General features: G+C 42.5%; 1 protein-coding gene across 1 annotated transcript; it reads right to left on the bottom strand.

Moving 5' to 3' along the window:
* Nucleotides 1-17,457: 17,457 nt before the first annotated feature.
* LOC110685590 lies at nucleotides 17,458-19,820 on the bottom strand. The gene is made up of 3 exons (XM_021862144.1): nucleotides 19,710-19,820; nucleotides 19,069-19,637; nucleotides 17,458-17,632 (listed from the first exon to the last, which is right to left on the bottom strand). The coding sequence occupies exons 1-3, from the start codon at nucleotides 19,818-19,820 to the stop codon at nucleotides 17,458-17,460; spliced, it is 855 nt and encodes a 284-aa protein (XP_021717836.1).
* Nucleotides 19,821-26,337: the final 6,517 nt, after the last annotated feature.

The following is a 26,337-nucleotide window of genomic DNA, read 5'->3' as shown; positions in this document are numbered from 1 at the left end:
TTGCCTTCACCGCCTGGTGAAGGGGGAAGCGAAGACCAGCCTTGAACGCCGCCTCATAACTGTCAAAATAGCTGTTGGCGTTCTCTTGATCGTCCTCCCAGGCGATGGTGCCATTCTCAGGCAGCACCCGGATCCTATACTCGTCTCCTAGCGGGTGCATTTGAGTAAAATTCTTTAAGTTCTCCTCCATTTGGATCCGGTCCTTGGAGGAGACGTGGATGTTGAAGGGATCGTCCTTCTCGTTCCATTTTTTCCTTTCTTCCTCCTCGCTATCCTCAAGTGGGGTTAAATCGTCACTGCTCTCAGAGGTAGAGGCGGAGCTGTCGCTCTCCGTCTCTTCCTCATTTTGGGTAAAGGGGGCAGAGACGGCCTCATCGCCGCCTTGGTCGCACTCTTCCAAAAAGGAATCAGCGGGAGTTGAAGGGGCGCGCAGAGGGGATCTCTCCAGAGCCATCTGGTCTCCCTGACCAGACGTTTCTCCCTCAGGCGTTTGGCCGCCTGAGCCTTCGCTTCTGTAATTTGGATAAGTTGCCGTCTTCATTGTCCGAGCCATTGTGTCCTGCACAGACACATAACTGGTCGGAATCCAAGGCAAAGGGTGGTCCCAACACCCCGAGATCACACTCCCAGTCCTAGACTTAGCCGTCCCTGGTGACCGGCTGGACTCTAACCTAGGTTGTGCCGTGTGTGTTGGTGATGCATCCATTTATTGCAAGAAATATGTACAAGCGGTAAAAAAAGAAAAAGAACTGAGAGAGGTAGAGACGGTACCTTTTGAAGTGATATCTGAAACTAGGTGGGTCCGGCTGGGTTGATGGAAAACAAGCTTCTTGCTTGCGCCTGACTCAAACGGATGACTTCTGCTATCTCAAAGTTCTTTCTCAAACGTACAAAATTATGAGGGTAAACGGCTATATATAGAGGGTAAATATGGGGGCATTCTCGTAATTTACTCGAAAGGTGAACGGTTACTCTTTAATGGTAAAATTACCGCCAATCGGAGCGTGATACGTGTCACAGATGCCACGTGGCGTGCCACGTCACATCTGTGAGGGGCAAATGTTTAGGGTAATTTTACCCCGCCACGTGGTCCAATCAGAGGGTGACACGTGTCAGCCTCAGGGTGGCCCAAAGTGGACCAATCCCTGCTTGACACGTGTCATCCCAGAAATTAAGGGAAAATGGCGGCCTTCAGGCCCAAATCCCGAGAAAGCCGCAATGCGGCGCAGCCCACCAATGATTAGGGATCAATGATCTAATCAGGGGCACAAATCCCGAGTAACCCTATAAATAGGGAGATTTCCCTTTTTTGGAGGGCACGTTTTACCATTTTTATTACACACTGTCCCTGTGATAGAGACACTTGAGCTTGGAATCCGAGCAGATCCCCACCTAAATTTCCGTACTCTTTATTCCCTTTCAAGTTACTAACTTGATCGTCGGAGGCGGAGCACCAACCAACCGGTGTCTCCGTTTGTTTTGCAGGTACAGCTCAAGCCGGATTAGTTTTCGTGTTGTAACTCTCCCGAGGGACAAAAACACCCAAAACACAAATACTTTTATTAAAATAAATACCTTCAAACATAATTTATTTCAAAATCAATTTAATTTAATCACCAATCAAATCATGTAAAACATGTTATTCAAACCAATTACTTTCAAAGGTATCTAGCCACCTAAACGTACCTTGATCCTTGCTAGAAAAACCACACAAAAAGAACTCAAGAACCTTGATTGAACACACCCTACAAATAAATATAGCCTTAATCAATATAAGGTTCACAAATAATTAAATTAAAACCTCCCAACTATATGTACATGAACCTTTCAACATAAATATTATTAAAAATATGATTTTATTATTTATAATCCCCATAATAATAATAATAATAATAATAATAATAATAGTTGAATAAGAGAAGAAAATAAGAAAAGATAAGAAACCAAGGAAAAGAGAAGAATTGGATTTGCGTTGGAAAGAATAGGCAGAACTTGCAGAGGCTATAACTCCTTTGATGTAACTTCGAATTGGGGGATTCTTGGGCCTAAACTCAAGGATTGTTTGAGAGGAACAATATTATGTGAAATGTCAATACCCCAAAACTGATCAGAAGTGTCCGAAAATTGGCTTCAAAGATAAACGGGATGATTTGTGTAAAAAGAGGAGAAGAAAAGTAGAGAATTGGTGTGAATAAGTGGGAAGAATTAAGGGTCTATTTATAGTGTTGAGGGTGTAGAAAGGATAGAGCTTAAGGTGTGATAAGATTACTAGAAAATATGATAAGTTTTTGGGGTTGTTAAGGTACTTGAATCAAATTAAGTCTAGATTAATAGTTGGGTTAAAAGATAAGAAAATTTAAATGGACATACATATGGTTGGGAGAAGAAAGATAGGAAAAAAATGAGATAATGAAGAAGAAAATTAGAGGTTAATTTAAAATATAATAATTAACAAACTAAAGTGATAACAATCAAATATAATAAAAAAAATTGAATAAATATTTTAGATAATATCAAAATTAGTTAAATACATAATGTATATTAAATATTTCTCTTGAAATAGTTAGTAAAATAAGGACCAGCCTTAAAAAGATGATTAAACCTATATTATAAATTTAGAAGTCCAAAAATAATTAATTATTCATATGATTAAATACTTATATTTGGCGACAAAATTTAAATTTTATTTTGACTCCAAATAATGAATTTACTAAAATACCCTTTTTATAAATATTTCTTAATTAATTAATTAGAAAATATGTATGAAAATACGGGGTATTACAGTCTACCCCCCTTAAAATAAGTTTCGACCCGAAACTTAGCCAAAGGAAACGAAAATCATTTTGAAATTATTGGTTCATGCACAATCTTAACTTGACTCAAGACTCCAACCAAACTCAAGTAAGACTTGAAATCACTCAAAAATCACTCGAAAAGCAAACGCGCAAAACTCTATCGCCTTCTACCCCCCTGAAAAGGAGTTACGCCCCCGTAACTCGATCAACACTGCAACTCACTAAATAAATCAACTATATTAACAATTTATCAACAATCATCAATCAAAATAAGGAAAACCTGAAAGTTTCAAACATCCAAAGAGCTTAGGTTAAAATGATTTGAATACGAATAAAAGTAGTGAGTAAACTCGAAAAATATTTTTATAAGTCATTCGAAAAAATAATTTAAAATACTTACATTAGGAGAAATTGTTGTAAAAGTCTCGTATATAATTACAAAGTATAAAAATATTTAATAAAAGATTTTAAAAGATCTATGAAAAATTTCAATCCAAACAACTATTTAGAAACAAAGAATACAAAACTTTATTTTGAAAATTGTGTATTTGAAAATTCATTTTGCATACTTGTAATAAAATACTTGTTTCAATAAAAGTCTTACTTTTTCATAAAGAAACTCAATAATCACATATTCAACTTCATAGCAAACACTGTCATGGGTACTAAGAATAAAAGGAACACATCTTATCTTGACCCTCTTATCGCTCGTAGACTTAAATAATCAGTATTAAAAATTGTTTAAAAATCCAAACGCCTTCTTGTATCATGAAATATTGTTGAGTTAAGTATAAAACTAGGGTCTAACCTTTTTATTTTTTCACCTTTTGGGACCTCCCATTTTTTTTTTAACCTTTTGGGATCTCATGGGTAGAATCCGGTCAAAAAGTTAGTCCCTTCAGTTAAATAAGTTAGTCCCCTAAAAATGATTGGAAAGAAAATAAATCCCCTCTAAAATGTTAGTCCCCTCATAAATGCTTGTGCAGGTTAATTTTACATCATAATTTCAAATTACAACTACAAATAGATTAATAAAATTGGTGAAAGCATACTATTAAAATCAGACAATCGCAATTTCACGAATTTAAATCTTAATTTTTAACAAGAGCAGTCATTAAATTTTGCTACGAATTAAACAATTTTTATTCCAAATTAAAATTTCAAATAACAATAAAAATTACTACAAGAAAACAGCAAAATTGCGACGGAAAAAGTTCGTCGGAACTTATGCCATATCCGTCGGAAAGAAGGGTTCTGACGGAATTCCGTCGTAACGGGTCGTCGAAAAACCCTTTGTAGGAAATTGGCCATATTCCGACGGAATTTCCGTCGTAAACCTTCCTTCCGACGGAATTTACGACGGAAATAACATCGTCACACTTGAATTTGGCCTTGATTGATGATCCATCGCAATTTTCCGACGAAAAAAGATCCGTCGTAAACTAAAACTTCCGACGGAAAAATTCCTCGCAAACTATATTTTCCGACGGAATTTTCCGTCACAAATTTAAAATTCCGATGGAAATTTCTGTCAGTAATTATAATTTACGACAGAAAATATTGTTTGCGAGGAAAATTTCCGTCGGAAATTATACTGTTCCGACAGAAAATTCCGTCGCAAATTATATATTTCCGACAAAAAATTCCGTCGTAAATAATATTTTTCCGACAGGAACTTTCGTCGTAAATTATAGTTTGCGACGCATTTTTCCGTCGGAATTTTTGGTTCCAGCCTGTTGAGGGTAAAAATACCTCGTATACGTGGACCAATCCCGTAGTGACACGTGGCCTAGTTATAGGGTGACACGTGTCACCACAGAAAGATGCCACGCATTCAGCTCAAGAGCACCCAAGGTTTCAGGCCAATCTCGTAGCGACACGTGGCCCAGTTAGAGGGTGACATGTGTCGTCACGAGAAGATGCCACGTGTTTAGGGCATGTGTTCCCTTTAAATCAGCACGCCAAAGAGGCCTAACAACATCAGGGCCCAAATCCCGAGAGATATTAATGAAAGCCGCAAAGCGGCGCCCCCAAAGTAACACGTGGCATTCACTGATTGCACAGCCAATCACGTCACGTAAATCTAGGGTACAAACCCTAGAAAGGGGCACGAGTCCCACCCCTATAAATACCCCAATCATTTATGATGGGGGGTGGATTAAGACATTTACAAACAACAGAGCATTAAATAGCTCCAACTTCTCTCTACTTTCTCTCTCTAGCCTTTTCCGTTCCGATCACTAACTTGATCGTCGGAGGCGAATATTCCGTTAACTAGAATATTCGTTGTTTTGCAGGTTGGACCGTCTCGTTGCCAGGAGAGCGTGACCAGTATCCCAGGAAATCCAAAAAACACCCGAAACATTTGACGCCGTCTGTGGGGATACTCGTACGTTATGACGATAGACGGTTAGACACCTAATCCAGGCGAGGATGGACATATAGAGGATATAATCCCTACAATCCGTACTAGCGATCCGCTGATAGCCACATTTCAAGAAGCTGATGACCCTCCTATTACCGCAGCCTCTCTTAAGGCCGCGCTTAACAAACTCAGAAAGGAGATTGAGAGCAATGGAGCCTCTACCTCTAGGCATCCGCCCAGGAGAGAGGAGCAGAGGACTCCAAAGAAGACACACAGCAAAGCAGTCCATGCAACGGACGCTGGAAACACTCCCTTTCGAAGGCCGACTGGAAGGCCAGGTCTCCAAGGGTACCACAGACTAATTTCTCTGATTTGCTGGCAAAAACACAGTCGGCTGGGGGGAGGGGTAGGCAGCCTTGAAGAGAGGAGCCTGAGCCGTCCAGACGATGGAAGGACGCAAGGGATTACCTTCGGCATAAGCAGCGGGAGCGTGCCGCCTACTCGGACACGGCCTCAACCCCAACTATGCCGGGTGATTTTTCACATCATTCTCTCTCCCAACATACCAACACGGCCATCTCCAACAGAAGTCAGGCGGTCCGCACCCCAACTCTTATTCCAGTTATCCATACTCCAACTCCTATTCTAGCCTAATCACTTCAATATCAACCTCCTCAGGGGTTCAATGGCTTGATGCAGCCGAACCCCCAGGCCTACGGACAATATGGGCCATACGGGCAGGTGTACGGACAGGCTCGTTACCTGGTTGGACCGTCCGTGTATCCAAAACCCATCGATTGGCAGATGCGCCTACTTACTCTAGGAGATAAGCCGCCTCCGTTTTCGCAAGATATTTTAACTGCCCCTCAGCCGCCAAAGGTGAAGAGTGTACTTGTGGGAGCCTATGATGGCACGGGCAACCCAGAAGAACACATCACCTCGTACAGGATCCTGATGTACTTGCAAAGCGTAGATGATGCTACTTGGTGCAAATGCTTTCCGGCCACTCTGAAAGGTATGGCGCAGGATTGGTTCAACAGTTTGCTACTCTTAGTTGGCTGTTTGTGGGAAATTTTTCATACAACATACCACCTCGAAAGACTAGCCTTAACTTGGCGACAATCGTCCAAGGGAAGAACGAGGGCCTACGCTCGTACGTCCAACGATTTAACCAAGAAAAAGCCCAAATTCATAATCTGCCGGACGAAATGGCTTACTCTGAATTTCTCCGGGGATTAAGGCACAATGGTTTTAAATTTGACTTGGTAAGGAAAAAGATTCGGACATACCCAGGTGTCTTGCGGGAAGCCAAAGCTTATATTGAAGCGGCGGACTTTTGTTCGCTCACAAAATCAGAAGCGTCGGCCAAGGGGGCTGAGAAAAAACTTTCTTAGCAAGACTCAGCCGGCCAAAAGAAAGAAGGAAAGAAGAGAAAAGAAGTCTGGGTGGCTGATGCCCAGCCACAAAAGTCCAAGAAGGTCAAGACGTACGAGCCTCAGTTTGAATTCAACAAGGATTGTTATTCTATCTTGATGGAAATCAAGGATAAGTTTGAATTTGAGAAGCCACAGCCGCTGAGAGGCCCGGCTCAGTATAGGAACAAGAACAAGTACTGTCATTACCACAAGGACGTGGGATATGACACTGTAGGGAATAATTTCAAGCTTTAACCCCACTAGCTTGAACCCCACTGTGATCATACACTAAAGTACGGTGGCGTCCAAAAGGGAAGAAGATAGAGCAAAAGAGTCGCCAACAAGTTTTAGGAACTTGTAAACCGTTCATAGGATGAAGGTTACATCTCTTAACGATCCAAGAGATCGTCAACTCCATAAGGTCTAGAACCAAATAAGGGTTCGGGGATGAAGGTACAAATCCAACCTAAAAGAGATTGAACCTGCCCTAATAATAGGCCTCTTCTTTATTCTGATCGTATTCATGTGCGATTTTTAATTAACATGCAATCATTAGGATTAACCCTAAACCTGTTTATCTATGTTGGTTGAATTTAATGCACAAATAAACTATTATTGGCGATCACTTGAATTATAATCACAATTAACCCCAAACAAGATTATTAATTATCTTATTAAGCGTGATTACAAGTACAAATTCCCTTTAAACATGCGATAAAGGTGTGATCAAGCAATAATAATAAATAAGCATCAAGCAACATAATAATAATCATGAATAATAATTATAATCATAACAATAATAATCATCATTATAACATAATCATCATCAAAATAATAATAATAATAATATTCATAATCATATTCATGTTAATATTAAAGCATAATAATAATAGCAAGATCCTAGGCATGATAATAACAAGATTAATAGCAAACTCTAGCATGTCACTAAGCAATAAAAATCAAATCTTTAACCCTAACATGATACTAACAATCATGAATATTAGGAAAAGAATAAAAGGCATCATAGCAATCATATTTAATATTAAATTAACCTAGACATGATACTAGGAATATTATAATAACAATGTAAACATGATTTCTACATCATAATATCAATTAAAACCAATGAAAGTACTTACTTTGATGTCTCGTACCTCTTTCTAATTATAAAATACACATGTTAGTAACTTCAAGGAAAATAATAAACAAAGAATTAAATTAAATAATTGAAATAGAGATTTGGGACCAAACCCTTAGAAATTAAAACCTTTCACGTCTAGGGCGAAGGCAACTTCGAATATAGCTAGGTGTTTCTAGATCTTGTGAATGCGGAATTTTGTATGAGAAAACGCTAGTTTAGAAAAAGAGAGAGAGAGAGAATAATCAAGAAAATCTTGATGAGAGTTTGTAAATGAAAACGGAGTTTTTACGACGTTATTTATAGAGAAAATCAGCCAAAAAGATAAAATTAACAAAACAGAGTCTGGCGCACGCAAAACGAGGTTGGCGCCAGACATTGGCGCCAAGCCTGTTTTTAACGCGTTTTTGTTTTTATCATATCTTTTGATCTGGTAGTCCAAATAAGGCATATAATATGTCGTTGGAAAGCTCTTAAATTCTACTTTTCAACCCAATTAGAATCAGATTAAAATATTTTTTAGATAAAAATATATGTTCAAAATAGTGGAAGGGAGTCAGTTTTGGATAAAGTTTCATGTCTCATTCATATCTTTTTCGTTATAACTCGGATTTAATATTGTAATATATCATTGGAAAGATAATTTCAAGATCTATCCAACCATATAGAATTTGGATAAATATTATGAGGCAAGAAAATAAAATCTGAATATATTCCACTTTGTACAAAACAAGGATTCTTAAAAGGAGTAGTTTTATTCAATTTCAAACTCTTTAAAACATAATTATCAATCCTAACTCCATTAGGATTTAAAAGAACCTTCTAGAGTATTCTAAAAGACTATAATCAATCCTAATAGCTGTAGGAATCATAATTAATAATAGGCCCTCCTCTAGATCATTGGGCCACATATAAGGCTCAAACCGGACCCAGTTTGGTAAATTGGCCATAACTTCCTCAATATTCATCGGAATTGGGCTTATAATATATCGTTGGAAAGGTCTTTACAAGCCCCATGCAACTACACTACTATTGGACCCATATCATGGACCAACCAAATTGGATTAGCTGTTTTCTTAAAATAAGTTTTCAAAAACAGAGAGAAAAGAAAAGAAATTAAAACTATCCGCAACGCTAGACTTTCCACACTTTCACTTCATTCGATTATGATTCGACGCGAAAGGTACTCATCACTGGGTTTGGTTTTGGGGAGACACAAATGGGTGTCTACAGACACAAACGATTGTATCAACTTGAAGAGATTGCTGGACAAGCTTGCCGAGAAGGGCATGCTGAATTCGTATGTGATGAAGTCCAAATTCACTTACACACGGACAAACAACACGTCCGAGCAAAGATAGAAGAATGATAAGAATAAGGATAAGGAAGATGATGGGAATAGCACTGATTCAGGCTTTGTGGCCGTGATATCAGGAGGATTTGCTTCAGGCGGCCCAACTATGAAGGGGATCAAGCAGGACGCCCGGAACTTGGGGAAGGTGATGCAAATGGACTCAGTAAAGGCCAAACCCTTCCCCAAAATAATCATCAGTGAGGCCGATCGGGGGGGTCAAAGCCTTACACAATGATCCCATGGTATTCATTATGAAGATAGCCAATTTGAAGGTCGGACGAATATTGATTGACACGGGTAGCGCGGTTGATATCATCAGCCTGGCCGCCCTGAAGAATCTAAGCTTCCCAGAGGATGCTCTCCAAGACATCACTCACCCGTTGGTCGAATTTAGGGGAATGTCATCCACCCGGTGGGGCGGATAGATTTACCCGTCCGATTTGGGCAAAAGGGGAAGGAAGATATATGGTTGTCCACTTCTTGGTTGTGAAAGAGTTGATTGGATATAATGTCATACTCGGCCGTCCTACACTGAATGCAGCCAAAGCGGTCATTGTACCTCACCTAATGCTGCTAAAATTCGAGAGGACGGACGGGAAAATAGGTACAATCCAAGGAAGTCAGAAGATGGAAAAGGAATGTAATCAGTTGGCGGTTAAGCCTACAGCGCGCGGACCAAAGGCGTCCGAGCCAAAAGAAGAAGGAACCTCACTCCCAACACACCAGGTCGGCCTGAAGCGTAAGACGGCCAAGATAGAGCAAGCATAGCAGCTAATGACTGTCGGTCGGCCTGAAGCGTAAGGCGACCAAGATAAAGCAAGCATAGCAGCTAATGACTGTCGGTCGGCCAGAAGAGTTACGACCCCAGCCGGTCGGCAGTCACCAAGATATAGTGCTTGACCCCGATCAACCAGGTCGGACGGTTAGTGCGGGCACTATAGCTTTGGGTGTGCTTGGGGATGAGTTAATTCAATTGCTGAGAGAGTTCAAAGATGTATTTGCATTTGATGTTGGCGAGATGCCAGGTATAAGCCATGACCTGGCCGTGCATAAGTTGGCGGTAAACCCAGCCATTAAGCTTGTCCGCCAGAAGAAAAGGAATCATGGAGAAGAGAGGAATCAGGCGGCCGCAACTGAAGTAAAAAAAGCTGCTGGACGCCGGTTTTATTCGGCAATGTTATTACCCAGACTGGGTGGCCAATGTGGTTCTTGTGAAGAAGCCGAATGGAACTTGGAGAATGTGTGTGGATTACACCGACCTGAACAAGGCATGCCCTAAGGATAGCTTTCCCTTGCCCAAAATCGACCGCCTGGTTGATTCAACGGCCGAGCATGCCCTGATGAGTTTTATGGACGCATACTCCGGATTCCTTCAAATTCCATTATGGGAAGAAGATCAAGAAAAAACAGCGTTTGTAACTGAGCAGGGGTTGTACTGTTACAAAATTTTGCCATTCGGCCTTAAGAACGCCCCAGCTACCTTTCAACGACTCGTTAATACAGTCTTCAGAGATCAGCTCGGCCGAAATATGGAGGCGTACATTGATGACATGATTGTCAAGTCAAAAGAACCGGCCGACCATCTGAAGGATCTGCGAGAAACTTTCACCGAACTCAGGCGGCATAAGATGATGTTAAGTCCAATGAAATGTGTCTTTGGTGTTGAGTCCGGTAAATTTCTCGGATTTTTAATTGATCAGCGTGGAATTGAGGCCAACCCTGAAAAGATCCAAGCCGTCATGGACATGAAGTCACCAAGGACAATTAAAGAAGTACAAAGATTGACCGGCTGTTTAGCAGCACTTGGTAGATTTCTGTCAAGATCAGGGGATAAGTGCTGTTATTTCTTTCAAACCATAAAAAAGAAATCCATGTTTGAGTGGATAGAGGAGGCCGAGGAAGCATTCGTACAGCTAAAAGGCCACCTTCAAAAATTGTAACACCCCCAAATTACTCTCTAATATTTACAATAATAATCCAACTTTAGGGAGTAACATGGGAGTATTACCGCCACGTGATTACGTAAGGCTTAACAGAGTTTTGCAGCGGAAAATAGTACTTAACTTTCATTAATGATAATAATAGTAGTAATAATAGTTTGATACATTTTCGAAGTAACTACACTACTAATACTATGTTTATTAAGTTAAACTAGGTGATCACCGCCCATCGTTCCCAATGCAGCACATAGTTCACGTTGTCCGATCGCCATCACCTATCTACCCATCAAAATGATAAGTAGGGCCAAGCCAAAACAAAACAAATATGTATTAGCCAAAATGCTAAGTACATACAAATGCTAGTCATGTAAAATCAATTTAATTAATTAAATATGTTTTCAAAGAGATTTAACTTAAATAAATCATAATTTACCCAAACCATTCATGAGTAGAAATTCATGTATAAAAACTTTTCAAAAGAACCAATTTCCAAAATAACCAACTTTTCAAAGATAAATCCGAATAGGGATGGATCAGTCCATATTTTTATAAATCAGTTTCCCATCTAAGTGTGCACACCCCCCAAGCTAGTAACTCCTTTACATAGTGTTATCAAGGGGAAAGACTAGGTTATACAAAGTCCATATTCTTCAACTTACTCCGCGTAGTGGGAGTTAAAAATTCAAATATCCAAGGAATAAATCCTGATAAATAAACTTTACAATATCCCATACTCGGGATAAATTAAAACAATAAAACTTCCTTCTTAAATATCAATACAAGTTTATAATCAACCATATAAAATATTTTAACATTTGAGATTAAACGATTAAAACATGCTTCACCGAAATATATTTCGTTCACAATTATTTAAACATGGTTCGAAATCACTTAACATGTAAAACACGTTGCATATAAAAGCCACTTTTTAAAAGATCTAGGCACGTGTACGTACCTCGATCCTTGCACACAAGTACGGAACTCCTAATTTCGAACCCGAAATTCCTCCTATAACAATCAATAGTTCTAATCAAATATTTTTCAACCCATAGACACGAGGACTAAAATACCGACTTTACTAGTTGTGCATGAACAATTGATTAATTTAATCAGTTTATAATTTAAAAGTTACTTTATAAATCAATCTTTAATAATCTATCAAGGTAATAATGATAATGATTGTAGTGGGTTGGAGTATACAATATGAGTAGTACATAGTGGTAGTAGTGATATTATACGTAGGTAATGCTGTCCAATTTCAAACCGAAACCAATTAAATGCCCGAAACCAACCGACCCAAATGAGAACCGAACCGATTAAAAACCGATTTTGTAAAACCGAAAACCGACCCGAACCGTATTTAAGTAAAACCGAAATCAAACCGATCCGAATAATGCCAAACCGTATAAGAACCGAACCCGTTAACAAACCGAACCAGTTTTAAAACGAACTGAAATCAAACCGAACCGAAAAAGAACCGAACCGTTTCTAACCCGAAATCGTTTCCAACCAGAAACCGTTTGAACCGAGGTAAAAACCGTTTACACCGAACCGTTAACAAACTGCAAACCGTTTGCACCGAACCGTTTATAAACCGAACTGTCTATAAATCAAAATGTAATTTCGATCTCACAATAACTCATCAAATCATGATTATGACACATCAATTAGATGATTGAATAAGAAACAACTAATAATGTGATAGTAAAACAATAATAATTCATTAATACACTAAACTTTTATAATCTACGTTACTTCGTAATAAACTAGTAACATCAGTATGACTAAACTTGAAAATAACATGATATGCATTTTAAAAACGATGAAAATTTGTATATAATATAATGCCTAAATATGAAGTGATGAAGTCTCGCCTTGATATAAAACTTGTTAACCAGCAAAAGGTTAGTTAGCAAGTAATATGAAATTTCAAACCAAAATTGTTTAACTACTCGAATCCAAATGACTCGATTAAAAACCGACTTTTTAAAATAAAAAAACCGTTCCGAACAATAATTTAGTAAACTTGAAATGGAACTGAACCGAATAAAATTATATCGTATAAAAGGCGAACTCGTTAACAAACCGAACCAAAATAAAACTGAACCGAAAAAGAACCGAACCGTTTCTAACTCGAAACCGTTTCCAAACCGAAACTGTTTGAACCGGTATAAAAACCGTTTACACCGAAGCGTTAACAAACCGCAACCCGGCTGTACCGAACCATTTACTTCCCGAACCAAATTAAAACTGCTCAAGAATAAACCGAAACCGAATCGAACCGATAACTATTTAAACCGAACTGAAGCCGACCCGCGATACATTTAAACCGATTTCAAACCGACCCGATTTCAAACCGAACCAAACCCGAACTGTCAAACCTTTTTGGCAGTGCTATACGTAGGTAGTAGTAGTCATAATAGTAATAATAATAATAACAACAACAAAACAACAACAACAACAACAACAACAACAACAACAACAAAAACAGTAGTAGTAGTAGTAGTAGTAGTAGTAGTAGTAGTAGTAGTAGTAGTAGTAGTAGTAGTAGTAGTAGTAGTAGTAGTATAGTAAGTAGTAGTAAATAACTAGATATCACAAGTAGTAGTAACCAATTGTAATACTAATAGTTCAAAAATGAAAGTCTTACTCTTTGTTTATTTATCAAGGAACAAGCAAAGACCAACTTGGTTTCTTGGTTGATGTAGGATTACGGAAGGAATATCAAGGGAGGAAGAAGGAGGTGGTGCGTCCAGTAGCCCGCAAGGCGGGTTGAGGGGTGGTGGTGCGGCACGAGTCGGGTGGATGAATAGGTGAGGAAAGAATTTGGAGTTTCTTTACTGATTTGGGATGAAATTAAGCATAAAACTTCAACTATTTATAGGCAATTTGGATTGGAAATTCTGGTTGAAACTCATTTTTGGTAAATGATTATCATGAGGCCACATATGACCGGAGGAGGATTGAGGTAATTGTAATGGTGTTTCACCTTATTTTTGACACTTGGAGGAAGGGAGGTGGTAAAAGGTGAAGTTGTGGAGGAGGAGCTTCCATGAAGGTGCTATGGTGAATGGAAGAAATGATACTTACGTATCATGAGGAGAAAGATGAGAAGGTAGCATTGAAGAAGGATGCTAGCTAAGGTTGACATATGCTTTTGTGTAGTACTTTTGTGTAGTACTAGTACACTAAAAATATGAATTAGACTTGAGTATATAAAATAAATTAATTTGATATTTTGTCATTTGAATCGGGTGCAAGGTATAAGTGGTTGAAAATTTGATTTGGATACGACAAATTTTAACTTGACTCGTATAATTAAAATCATTATAAAATATAGGTATAAAATTATCATATAAATATTTTGTAAAATATTTCGGAAATCCCTATTTAATGACTTTAAAATATGGGGTATTACATACATTGCCTTGGCTTTTCAGTCCACTCGAGAGAGAGAAGCTATTTATCTATCTTGCCATCTCTGAACACTCTCTAAGTGTCGTCCTGCTTGCTGAACTGGACGGCCACCAGATCCTAGTCTACTTTATTAGCCATGTACTTCATAACGCTGAGCTGAGGTATCCCCCTATTGAAAAATTTGGCTTGGCATTATACATGGAATCGAAAAAGCTGCAGCCATACTTCTTGGCACATTTCAATTGTAATCTACACAGACCAACCTCTGAAGAAGCCATTTACAACTCTAGAGGCAAGTGGCCATATGCTTAAATGGGCCTTGGAAATGAGAGGCTTTGACATTGCATTTGAGCCAAGAAAAGCAATCAAGGGACAAGCCTTTGCTGATTTTTTAGCTGAGATGACTCGGCCGGATCTTCAGCCGGCCGGAGACCAGATCTGGAAGGTGTTCGTGGATGGTAGTGCAACAACTACTGGCTGTTGTGCAGTCGTCATATGTCAGTTTCCTGAGGGAGATAAGTTTGAGTACGCTCTGAGATTTCAGTTTCAAGCCTCTAATAATGAGGCCGAGTACGAAGCCCTCCTGGCCGGCCTTAGAATGTGCAAGGCGGCAGGAGCAACAAAAATTGATGTAAGCTCGGACTCCCTACTTGTAGTCGGCCAGGTGAATAGAGACTTCGAGGCAAGGGAGCCGGCTATGATGAAATATCTGAAGATTGTAAAGGAGGAGGCTAAGGGCCTAGATCATTTTACTCTACAACAGGTTCCTCGTTCTTCCAATCATCAGGCGAACGCCCTCTCTAAATTAGCATCCTCAACATCATGTGATACCCCAAGGTCGGTATTTTGGGAGGTAAAGGAAAGGAGGAGTATTGATGTTGAGCCAGTACATATCATTGATAGAAGCTCCACTTGGATGGACGGGATCATATCTTACCTAAAGGATGGATTACTCCCGGCCGATCCTAAAGAGAGTTGGCTGATGAAAAAGAGAGCGGCCTGGTTTGAAATGAAGCAAGGAGAGTTGTTTAAAAAGGCATTTGTGAAGCTATACCTGAAGTGTATCAAACCTGAGAAAGGGCATGATGTCTTGGAAAATCTTCACCAGGGGCAGTGCGGCTCTCATATTGGAGGACGAGCCTTGGCGGAAAAGGCTGCCCATCTGGGCTACTATTGGCCGAGTTTAAAGTCGGACGCCATGGAAATGGTAAAGAAGTGTGACAAGTGTCAGAGATTTGCAACCTTGATCCACCGACCCGCCAACAGTCTTTCGGCCATTAGTAGTCCGCTTCCCTTTGCCTAATGGGGGATGGATATTTTAGGACCGTACACACCAACATCCGGTCAAAGGCGTTATGTGTTTGTAGCAGTAGACTACTTCACAAAGTGGGTGAGGCCGAGACTGTCCGGGGCATCAAGTGGACGAATGTTTCAGCTTTCATATGGAAGAGTATCATTACACTCTTTGACGTTCCTTAGTCTATGGTGTTCGACAATGGACCCCAATTCGAAACGCCTCAACTCAAAGAATGGTTGGAGGACCAAGGCATAGCTCATTGCTTTGCTTCAGTCGGCCGGCCACAAACCAATGGTCAGGTAGAGGCATAGATTAAGTTGATCTCCAATGGAATTAAGCGCAAGCTTGAAAGGGCAGGTGGCTTATGGGCTGATGAGTGGGTTAATGTGCTATGGTCCATACGAACCACGGCCAAGAGTTCCACAGGAGAAACTCCATTCTTCTTGGTCTATGGTGCCGAGGCTGTCCTCCCAATTGAAATGTATGAGCCCACCCTTAGGGTGATGCTATATGATGAAGCGGCTAATTGGTAAGCCATGAAGACCGCCCTAGACTTCCTTCCTGAAGCTAGGGGCAACGCGGTGCTTAGACACGAAATCTATCGTCTACGGATGACAAGGGCATACAATCGTCGGGTGTCAAAGCGACCGATAAAATTGGGAGATCTGGTCCTAAGGAAGATGGAGGCTGTGGGACGAGAAAATGAGGATGGGAAGCTGACCCCAAACTAGGAAGGGCCGTATCGAGTCAGGGAAGAAGTCCGAGATGGGACTTACCGTCTTAAAGCCATGAACGGCCGACCTATTCCGCGTACATGGAACACTGACAATTTGAAGAAATATTATGTTTCAGTTTAAGTACTTAGCCAAAAGCTGTATATACAGCTAGGTCTGTTGACCGAGCTATGTAAGTCGTACGACCACAACAATGTAATTTTGACAAGTTAATGAAAAGTCAAACATTGTTATTTTATTTTCCATTCAATTTATGCTTATTTACACGGTCACAGTCTACACAAAAATGCCGCGTGAAATTTGTGAGTAGGTTGCTTTCAACACAGCAACCCGGTCGCAGAATACAGTAAATTAAATAAAATAAAAATGGGCGACTTGACCCTGAGTCACATGTTTACGTCCGTCCCTCTCTGAGCCGGACGGAAAAGGTAAGGTACCCTATGAAACCCATCTAATGGGGCAAGGGCATACCTAGGCATTCCAGCCCAGCCAAACTTAGAAATTTTAAGTTGAGATCATACTTGAAATTTTCTGAGCGCGTCCGAACGATAGTGTCAACGGACAAACTCGCATAAAGCCACTCGAACGACCAAATAATGTGTTGATTCGGCGTACCACCTAGTCCAAGGGCAATCTTTACTATGATTTGATTGACTTGCTAGTAGTCATACCCCCAAGGTATAAATTCTACCAAGTCAATCAAACCACTTAAAATATGGACTAGGCGAACGCCGAATAAAGGGGCATACCCCCCCCCCCAATTGTACGAATATATAAAACGTAAAAAGTACGCGTAAAAAAAAAAAAAAGCAAAAACATGTAAAGTGTAAAATTTGCAAAGTATGAAGCATAATAGGAAAACTTGGAAAAAGACTGCTCAAAAGGAGGTAAAGTATTTTACATAAAACCGCACGAAAAGGCGACAGATAAAGAAAATAAAAATTAACAAAAACAAGGCAGAAAGAGCTGAAATCAAGGGGCGGCTGGAGTAGAAGCTGGACTCTAGCCTAGGCCACGCTCTTGAACGGCGGCAAGGGACGCGTCATCAACAGGCGTCTCCTTGCTCTCAGCCTCACCATCTTTGCTGGCCGCCACTTCTTCGTTTTCCTCCTCTTCTGAGGTAGTTGGCGTGACGTCCAGCTCAGGTGAAGGCTGCCCGGCCTTCTTAGCCTCTTCTCTGAGGCAAACAAAGTTAAGACGTTTGGTGAAGTGACAGAGTAAAGTCGTATCCCCAAATTAAAAGTAATACCTAAATCCTCTAACTAATGTAGATAGGGAAGTAGGGTCGAATCCACAGAGAAACGGATCTTTCTATTCCTAATTAATTAAAATAATCTGGATTATGAAGTAACCAATATTTATATTTGAATAAGAGACTAAACTACTAAGATTGAGAATAGAGAGAAAACAATATATAAAAGGATCTAGGGCATAGGTTCACCAATAAATAATATTCCAGGGTAAAATATAATAATCATTCATCAATGCATACATCAATCAGATTATAAAGGGCTTTCGCTACGTATTATAATCACTCAATTAATTTACCGGTATTAAATCTCATCTTTCGAATCTCGACTTAACCATTTATAAATCAACCTGCCTATTGAAACTAGACCTAAATATTAATTCTCATCTATCGAATCTCGAATTAATATTGCCAAACTCATGCATAAAAGATCAGGCCTAATCTAGTCACAGAGCATTAATTCAATCAATAGGAAATTAATCTAGCATTGATAATCAACAACAATAAATTACCCCTTCATATTATTTATGGATCCCCATAAACCCTAGAAATAAAACTACTCACACATATTAGAAATTAAACCAACCAAAGTAATAAAGCAAGACATGATAAAAGGAATAAAGTAAATAACTAAGATTAAGAGAAGAGAAATCGTTACCAAAATAAATCTGGAATTAAGAGTAGAATTAAGAACAAAGGTTTTTAGAGAAAAGAAATCTAAGAAAATAATTAAGAGAGTAAAGAAAGAGTAAAAAGGAGAAGAAGAGATACTAAAATCGTATTGCGGAGGAGTATTTATACTCCGTACAAAAATCCTAAATTAAAACAAATTAAAACGACGTTAAGCATCAACTAATAAATACACGCGCCCGATCGGGCGAGCCTTTTTTGCTCCCTAATAATAAACTCGCGCCCGGCCGGGCGCGTCACCGGGCGCCAGCCTAAGCTTCTCCAGCCCGGCCGGGCGCGCCTCCGGGAGCCAGCCTCTTTAGCCGGGCGGCTCATTTGGGCCAATATTTGGACTATGATTGGGCTGCAATTCTTCGAGCCAATCTGGATTTCCTCTTCCGGTCTTGAATACTCGGTCCAAATGCCCCGGTATCACCTATACTGAGCCCTTAATCACCGGTTCGATGGCTCTAACCGGCCCTGGGCTATAAAATCTGGTCGTGCTTTTCCAGTGTTCGTGATTGCTCCAAAATATCTCAGGAAAATACTCCAAAAGCATAAATCCCTGCAAAAGTCAACCAAATCTACGAAAACACTAGAAAACACGAATTAGTAATAAAAGTGGCTCTAAAGAGCCAAAAACACTACTAATTATGACCAAGGGATGGGGGTAAAATACTGTATAAAATAGAAACATCATGAAGCGTTCTTGATAAAAGGCCGCCTCGCCCTCGTCCACCATAAGCTCAAAAGCCTCAAAGAAGTGGCTCTCCAGCCTATCCTCAGCTTTCTGCTCAATGCGGACGACCTCATCCGCACTAGGGGCCCGAGGTGTTTGCAACTGGAGAGTTAAGTCCTCAACGGACTTCTTTAAACTTTCCACCTCGGCCTTGAGAACGTCCGCCTCGTCCAAGGCCTCCTTCAAGTGTTTTTGGGCCAAGGCCACATCACTTCGAAGCTTCTCGGAGGCCTCGAATCCTTCCCTCCAGCGCTGGCCGTCCAGGAGGGCCTGATCCCTCTCCCGTCTCATGGCATCTCTGGCCACGGACTCTTGCTCTAGGGCCTGGCCCAGCTTCACCAAATCTTCAGCCTGCTGCGTCGCTTTGTCGAACAGAGCGTTGATTTGGGTTTCGAAATTTCGGCGCTGGACGGTTGTTTCCCCAGTAATGGCATCGTAGGTCTTCTGAATCTGGGCCCAGGCATGCTTTAGCCTCTCATTATCCTTGTCCTTCCATTCCAGGAAGGCATTCAACCGCAGGAAGAGCTGCGTACAGGGAAAATGTGTTAGCAAAGTAAGAATGAAAAATTGACTAAGTGCATTTGAGAGAGAAATTACCTCGGCACTGTAGTTGATCATTGGTCCAAGGAATCCCTCATAGATCCTCCGCAGCTTGTCTCGCTGCTCAGTAGGGACCGCCCTAACCATGGCCTCCCTCATGGCCTTCATGTCCGGGCTCGTGAGGGATTGTCCGCGCCCGTGTAAGGGAACAAAAAATAAAAGTTTAGCTCAGGTTTAATCGGACTTGAAACAGCGAAGTAGAGAATTCAAAGTTACTCGGACTGACTGCAGAGAAGCTTGGAGGAGTAGGAAGATTGAAAGTGAATTACGGGGGCGGCGCAGGTTCGTCACCCTCCTCCCCCGTCCGGCCAGGCTGATCGTCGGCCGACTGAGAGGCTTCGAGCCAATCAGATTCGTTGACTGTTTGAACGGGCGAAGTCACTTCTGGCCCGGTCGGTTTTTCCGGGGTCGACTTTCCCCTATCGTCCTATTTCTCGGACCTGTCATGATCCGACATGGCGGCCGGATCTATGGACTTTGAGGCCCCGCTATCACTCAGTTGGGGTTGTTCTCCTTTGGACTGCTTAGAGGCAGTCTTCGACGTGGTCTTGGCCGCAGTAGTGGAAGTGGTCTTGGACGCGACCGTCTTCCTTTGTTAGGACGCCCTACCGTCCTTGTCCGTCTTGGATGCAGGGGACGACTGCTTCTGTTTGGACCTAGGGGTCGGAGTTGACAGCTGTAGAGGCAAAAGTTAGCGAAAAAAGAGCAAGATAATACAATTGATTGGCCGTGTCAAGTTAGGAAGAAGATCTCTTCCGTAATGCATACACGGACGAAAAGAAGAAATGGAGATGGGTATACTTACTCCTTTAGATTGCTCGTACATCTTCTAACGAGCCTTGTAGCGAGCTAAGTCAATCTTGTACGCCTCAGCTGAAAAAGAAAAGGAAAAAGTGTTAGAAAATCCTTCAAATTCAAATAACCTACGTATGTGTAAGAATATGTGTCCATGCGTCCACCTTGGGGCAGGTTCTTGTATAGGACATAGGCGGACATAAATGTAGGATCCCGCAGCCAGCTGGATAAAGGGACCCAGTTACTCGGAACGCGCTCAGTTTTGTCGTTCCTTTTCACCCGCTTGACCTTGAAATATTCAAGCTGGTACTCTTGGCTGGGGTGGACGGGTGGTTTATCAGGCTTGAGGTCCCCGCGTCCAAGCTGAATTAGCTCAGCATTGAACCGATTCATCCGCAAGTTAAATTCAACATTTGGTCTTGATGCGGTAGAATCGGTGCTTCCAGACACGCCATTTTGAGACGCGGTCCACCACCATCATGTAGTCTCTGGTGGAGCTCAGAATGAACCAGCCGTCCGTATCCGCGTCCAGCTTGGTTAGTGAGTGCATCTCACAGAAGACTGCAAAGTCTGGCTTGAAGCCTTTGCAGATGCACGTCACCAAATACCCGAAAATGTTCAACCAGCTGTTCGGCATCAGCTGGAAGAGGGCTATGTCGTATTCGTCCAAGATGGTGCGGACGAAAGGGTGGAGGGGGAAGCGCAGTCTGACATCTAGGGCCGCCCTATAGACACTAAAGGACCTTTGGCGCGACCTCTCTTCCTCCCAAGCAGCCAAAGCGCGTGACTTCCTTGGAGGCTGAATCTCGAATCCCTCCCCAAGATGGAGGAATGCCTTGTACTCCTCAAATTTGTAGTTCAGGCAGCCCAAGGTTGTGCTACCCACTGTGCAGGCGAACGGATCCTTGAAGTTGTCAATATTGGCAACATCCTCCTCGGCCGCCTCTTCGCCCTCAGCGGCCTCCGTTTCACCCTCGGTCGTTTTCTCGACCTCATCCTCCTCTGAGTTTGGGAGTATTCCTCAAGAAGAGGGGGTGTCCTCTTGAATTAGGGGCCTTTTGCCCTTGTCCTTGGCCCCGGCCGCCTGACTTCCGGTAGGAGGAGCTCTGCGAGGAGGCAGGTCGGCCGGTTCGTTAATTAAGACCTCAGTCCTTGGCCTGTCCGACCTGCCATATCGGAGATAGAGTTCTGCAGGAGTGGGTAAGGACGGATCAGCGTCCGCCCGAGAAGAAGAAGGAGGTCCTTCACAGAGTAGCAACTCGGCCCCATCCATGACCGAGTTGGCATATTGGGGGAACATTAATCCCGGAATTTGCCCGGACGTTCCCCCGCAGCAGAAGCGCCCTGAGTTCTTTGGCGCTCCTCAAAAGAAGAAGTCACTTCCACGGCCGAGTAGTGAGTACCCGTGGAAGCGGTCGTAGGAGTATTAGAAGGCGTTTCTAAGTTAGGGTTGTTAGGGTCATACGGAGGCCTAGGGTTCACCAGATTACCGTCTGGATTTCTGGCTGCATGACGATCGTACGTCTGCATCGTTCTTGCCATGTTCGTCTGCAGGGACAGATAAGAATGGGTGGAAGTGAGTTGGTACGCACTAGAAATGGACCCAATCCACGAAGGAGACAACTCGTCTCCGTCCACTCTAGACTCCTCAGTCCCAGGCGAACGGTCGGCCTCATGAGGAGAAACGGACGAAGCCGAGAGTTGAGCCAGATTTTAATGAAGAATAAAGAAATAAAAAATACAAGGAAAAGAAAACAGGTGACCTACCTCTGTACGTGTAGAAAACTTGAAAGTCTTGAAGGTTGACCGGAAAACTCAAAGAATGTGCTCGGAAAACTCAAGCACACGGCGGAGCTCTTGAAGATTCAAAGAAAATGGCACTTTCTCTCTCTAGAAGCTCTGACTTCTCTCTAGAAAATGCAAAGTTCCAAAGTATGAAAATGAGGTCAAACCTCTTGTATATATAGGACAAATTTATGGGGGTAGGACGGTAAATTCATCTTTCCCGCCTAACAAAATTGAACGGTTATAATTTGAAAATTTAACCTAGAATTTGAAGGGGCAAAGAGCAACGCCGTTAAAATAGGCGGAAAAGAAGATGACCTAATAAACGGCACGTCCAAAAATAAGTTGACAGAGCTAAGGCTCCCTCCGCAATGGCAAGACGACCGCATCTCCCAAAAGCGAGACGGCCTACCATTGTCCGCGCCATTCGCATAGATAGGCATTCACTCTAAATTGTCAGGCGGACAGAAATCTGTCAAAACCCTAATACACTTGTACGCCCCAAGGCTATTTGAGGTCAGAGGAGTCGGCCTATAAGCGTACGAGCCACCCCCTCTGAGGGGCAAATGTTGAGGGTAAAAATATCTCGTATACGTGGACCAATCCCGTAGTGACATGTGGCCCAGTTATAGGGTGACACGTGTCACCCCGGAAAGATGCCACGCATTCAGCTCAAGAGCACCCAAGGTTTCAGGCCAATCTCGTAGCGACATGTGGCCCAGTTAGAGGGTGACATGTGTCGTCACGAGAATATGCCACGTGTTTAGGGCATGTGTTCCCTTTAAATCAGCACGCCAAAGAGGCCTAACAACGTCAGGGCCCAAATCCCAAGAGATATCAATGAAAGCCGCAAAGCGGCGCCCCCAAAGTAACACGTGGCCTTCACTGATTGCGCAACCAATCACGTCACGTAAATCTAGGGTACAAACCCTAGAAAGGGGCACGAGTCCCACCCCTATAAATACCCCAATCATTTATGATGGGGGTGGATTAAGACATTTACAAACAACAGAACATTAAATAGCTCCAACTTCTCTCTACTTTCTCTCTCTAGCCTTTTCCATTCCGATCACTAACTTGATCGTCAGAGGCGAATATTCCGTTAACCGGAATATTTGTTGTTTTGCAGGTTGGACCGTCTCGTTGCCAGGAGAGCGTGACTAGTATCACAGGAAATCCAAAAAACACCCGCAACACAGCCCGCAAGAAATTTCTGTAAAATTATGCATTTCCAAACCTGAATTTTTTTTAGATAAATCGACAAAAAAAAAAAAAAAAACAGCATTTCAAAACCTGAAATTGTTGTTTTAAAAAAATTAATTACCGACCTACGAAATTATATTTATTTACATATATGTATAATAATTATGTCCTAGTACAAAAGATAGTCCACATTTTGGTATCTATACCAAACAAAAGCTATGTTAGAGTGATTCTATGCTAGACTAAAGCTAAGCTTTGCAATCGCCTGGAAACCCTGGCCTGCTCCACCACTACCCGGGTCGTCCCTTGGGTCTCGATGGTGAGGATGAATGGTGGAACATGAGTCGTTGTTGGTGAAACGACTCATCATCTCATCCATACTCTCCTTGTATCTCCTCTCCATTTCAGCCATTCGGGAGTCAATTCGCCTTTCCATCTCGGCTTCCATTTGAGTTTGGAGAGCATGCACCTTTTGTTCCATCTGGTCTTGCATTTGAGAAATGACAGACGGCGTGTATTGCTGTGAAGAACGGGAAGCTCGACCCATCCGGTTGCCATAGTAGATGTTTAGGGTAATTTTACCCTGCCACGTGGCCCAATCAGAAGGTGACACGTGTCAGCCCCAGATTGGTCTAAAATGGACCAATCCCTGCTCGACACGTGTCATTCCCAAAATCAAGGGAAAAGGCGGCCTTCAGGCCCAAATCCCGAGAATGCCGCCAAACGGCGCAGCCCACCAATGATTAGGGTTCAGTAACCTAATCAGGGGCACAATTCCCAAAGACCCTATAAATAGGGAGATGTCCCTCATTTTGACAAAACGGGTTTTTTACCATTTATTACACATTTTACTCTTTGATAGAGACATCCTGAGCTTGGAATCCGAGCAGATCCCCACTTAAATTTCCGCACCTTTTTTCTCCCTTCAAGTTTCTAACTTGTGCGTCGGAGGCGGAGCACCACCCAACTGGTGTCTCCGTTTGTTTTGCAGGTACATCTCACCCCGGATCAGTTTTTGTGTTGTAACTCTCCCGAGGGACAAAAACACCCAAAACATTTGGCGCCGTCTGTGGGGAGAGTACCTCGAAGATGGTTCAAGAGTCTGTACCAACCCCTAACCGTCCGGGCGAAGACCCAGAAGTCTTTACAGACCATGAGGAGGATGAGGATCCTCAGGTCGAAACCTCTACAGCCGAGGACGGCTCTCTCAGAGTCAAGCGCATCCGGCCCAGAGAGACTCTGGAGCGGGGCGCCTCCCAGGCGGGTCCGAGCAGACCTACTGGGCAGCCGGAAGGGGCAACCCAAACGGCATCTAGATCGGCCCCTGTCACCCGAGACGAACTCATGAGGTTCATGACGAGTTTCAAGGGTGAAATTACAAAGCTGATCACCAAAAGCCAGGCTGGCCCAAGTAAAGGTCAGTCGGCGAAGAAGACTCCTCCAGAGAAGGGGAAGTCAGTCAGAAACCGGCAGCCCACTCCTCACCCAAAAGAGAAGGCAGCCGGGACCATTGATTGGTCGAAAATTCTCCTTCCAGGGGGGAACACCAATAACCCTCGCCGGCCTCATCAGCTGGTGAGAAGTAAAAAATCAACTCTCGATGCCCGGGAGATCATCAACCGGAAGAGAAATCAATCGCTATCTGAGTCAGCTTCAACGTCGAACTTTCCAGACAGCTTCAACAATATTTCTGCAGGGAGTGCACCCTCCTTGCATGAGAGTCAGACAAACGGTAATACTGTCCATTCTGGCCCTCATATGATTGGAAATGTACCGTATGTTCCTACTCAGGCTTACGGACAGTATCCTCCTCACTTCATGCAACCGGCCTTCTTTGGGGGTCAGGCGGCATATCCAAATGTCCAGCCATTGGACTGGCAGCTTCGCCTGCTGCGCCTAGGTGAACAACCTTTTGCGTTCACTCGGGAGATAACCGAGGCGGCTCAGCCGGCCAAGGTTAAGAATGTGTTGGTTGGTACCTATGATGGTACCACCAATCCGGAAGACCACCTCATGGCTTACACCAACCTCATGTATCTGCAGGGGTTGGATGATGTCACTTGGTTTCGATGCTTTCCGGCTACATTGAAGGGCATTTCCCAACAATGGTTTGGCAACCTGCCAGCCGGGTCTATAGACAGCTTCAGGAAGCTTGCCTTCCTGTTTGCTTCCAACTTCTCAATGAACATCCCTGCTAAGAAAACAAGCCTTGATTTGAGCACTGTTAAGCAGGGAGAGAGAGAAGGGTTGCGCTCATATGTCAGGCGGTTCAACCTGATCAGAATTCAAATTCAGGGACTGTCTGATGAGGTAGCTTTTACAGACTTTTTTAAAGGTTTGAGAGACGGGTCGACCTTTAAGTTCGACCTAGTCAGAAAAGGGGCTTTCACCCTACAGGCGGCCCTGAGGGAGGCGGAAAGCTACATTCAAGCTACCGACCTCTACTCGCCTGGTAGCCAGTTAGACTCCAAGAAGTCTGACAAACAGAAAGACAGCCGGTCAGCTCAGCCGGCTAAAAACAAAGAAGAGAGCAAGAAAAGAAAAGAAGTCTGGGCGGTTACTGACTCTGACCAGCCGTCCCAGAAGAAAAAGAAAGAATTTAAACTGTACGTCCCCAAGTACGAGTTTAATAAAGACTGCAACTCCATCTTCATGGAGGTAAAGGACCGGCTGTCCATTGAGAAGTCGAATCCTATGAAGAGTTATGTCTAGTCACGGAACAAGAATAAATTCTTTCAGTTCCATGAGGAGGTCGGCCATGACACCAACGACTGCTTCAGTCTTCAGCGTGCGTTGGACCGTCTGGCTGACAAAGGGTTGTTGAAGTCCTACATTTCTAAGT

Source organism: Chenopodium quinoa, unplaced genomic scaffold, assembly GCF_001683475.1.
Source record: "Chenopodium quinoa cultivar QQ74 unplaced genomic scaffold, ASM168347v1, whole genome shotgun sequence".
NCBI classification, from domain to species: Eukaryota; Viridiplantae; Streptophyta; class Magnoliopsida; order Caryophyllales; family Amaranthaceae; genus Chenopodium; species Chenopodium quinoa.
This window is presented reverse-complemented; position numbering and strand designations above follow the sequence as displayed.

Excerpts from the sequence above, each read along its gene's own strand:
- LOC110685590 (XM_021862144.1), bottom strand. The coding sequence starts at position 19,820 with ATGAAGGCCATGAGGGAGGCCATGGTTAGGGCGGTCCCTACTGAGCAG. Across the intron at positions 19,638-19,709 it reads TGATCAACTACAGTGCCGAG|CTCTTCCTGCGGTTGAATGC; the intron begins GTAATTTCTCTC and ends CCCTGTACGCAG. Across the intron at positions 17,633-19,068 it reads TATCAAGAACGCTTCATGAT|AGAAGAGGCTAAGAAGGCCG; the intron begins GTTTCTATTTTA and ends TGTTTGCCTCAG.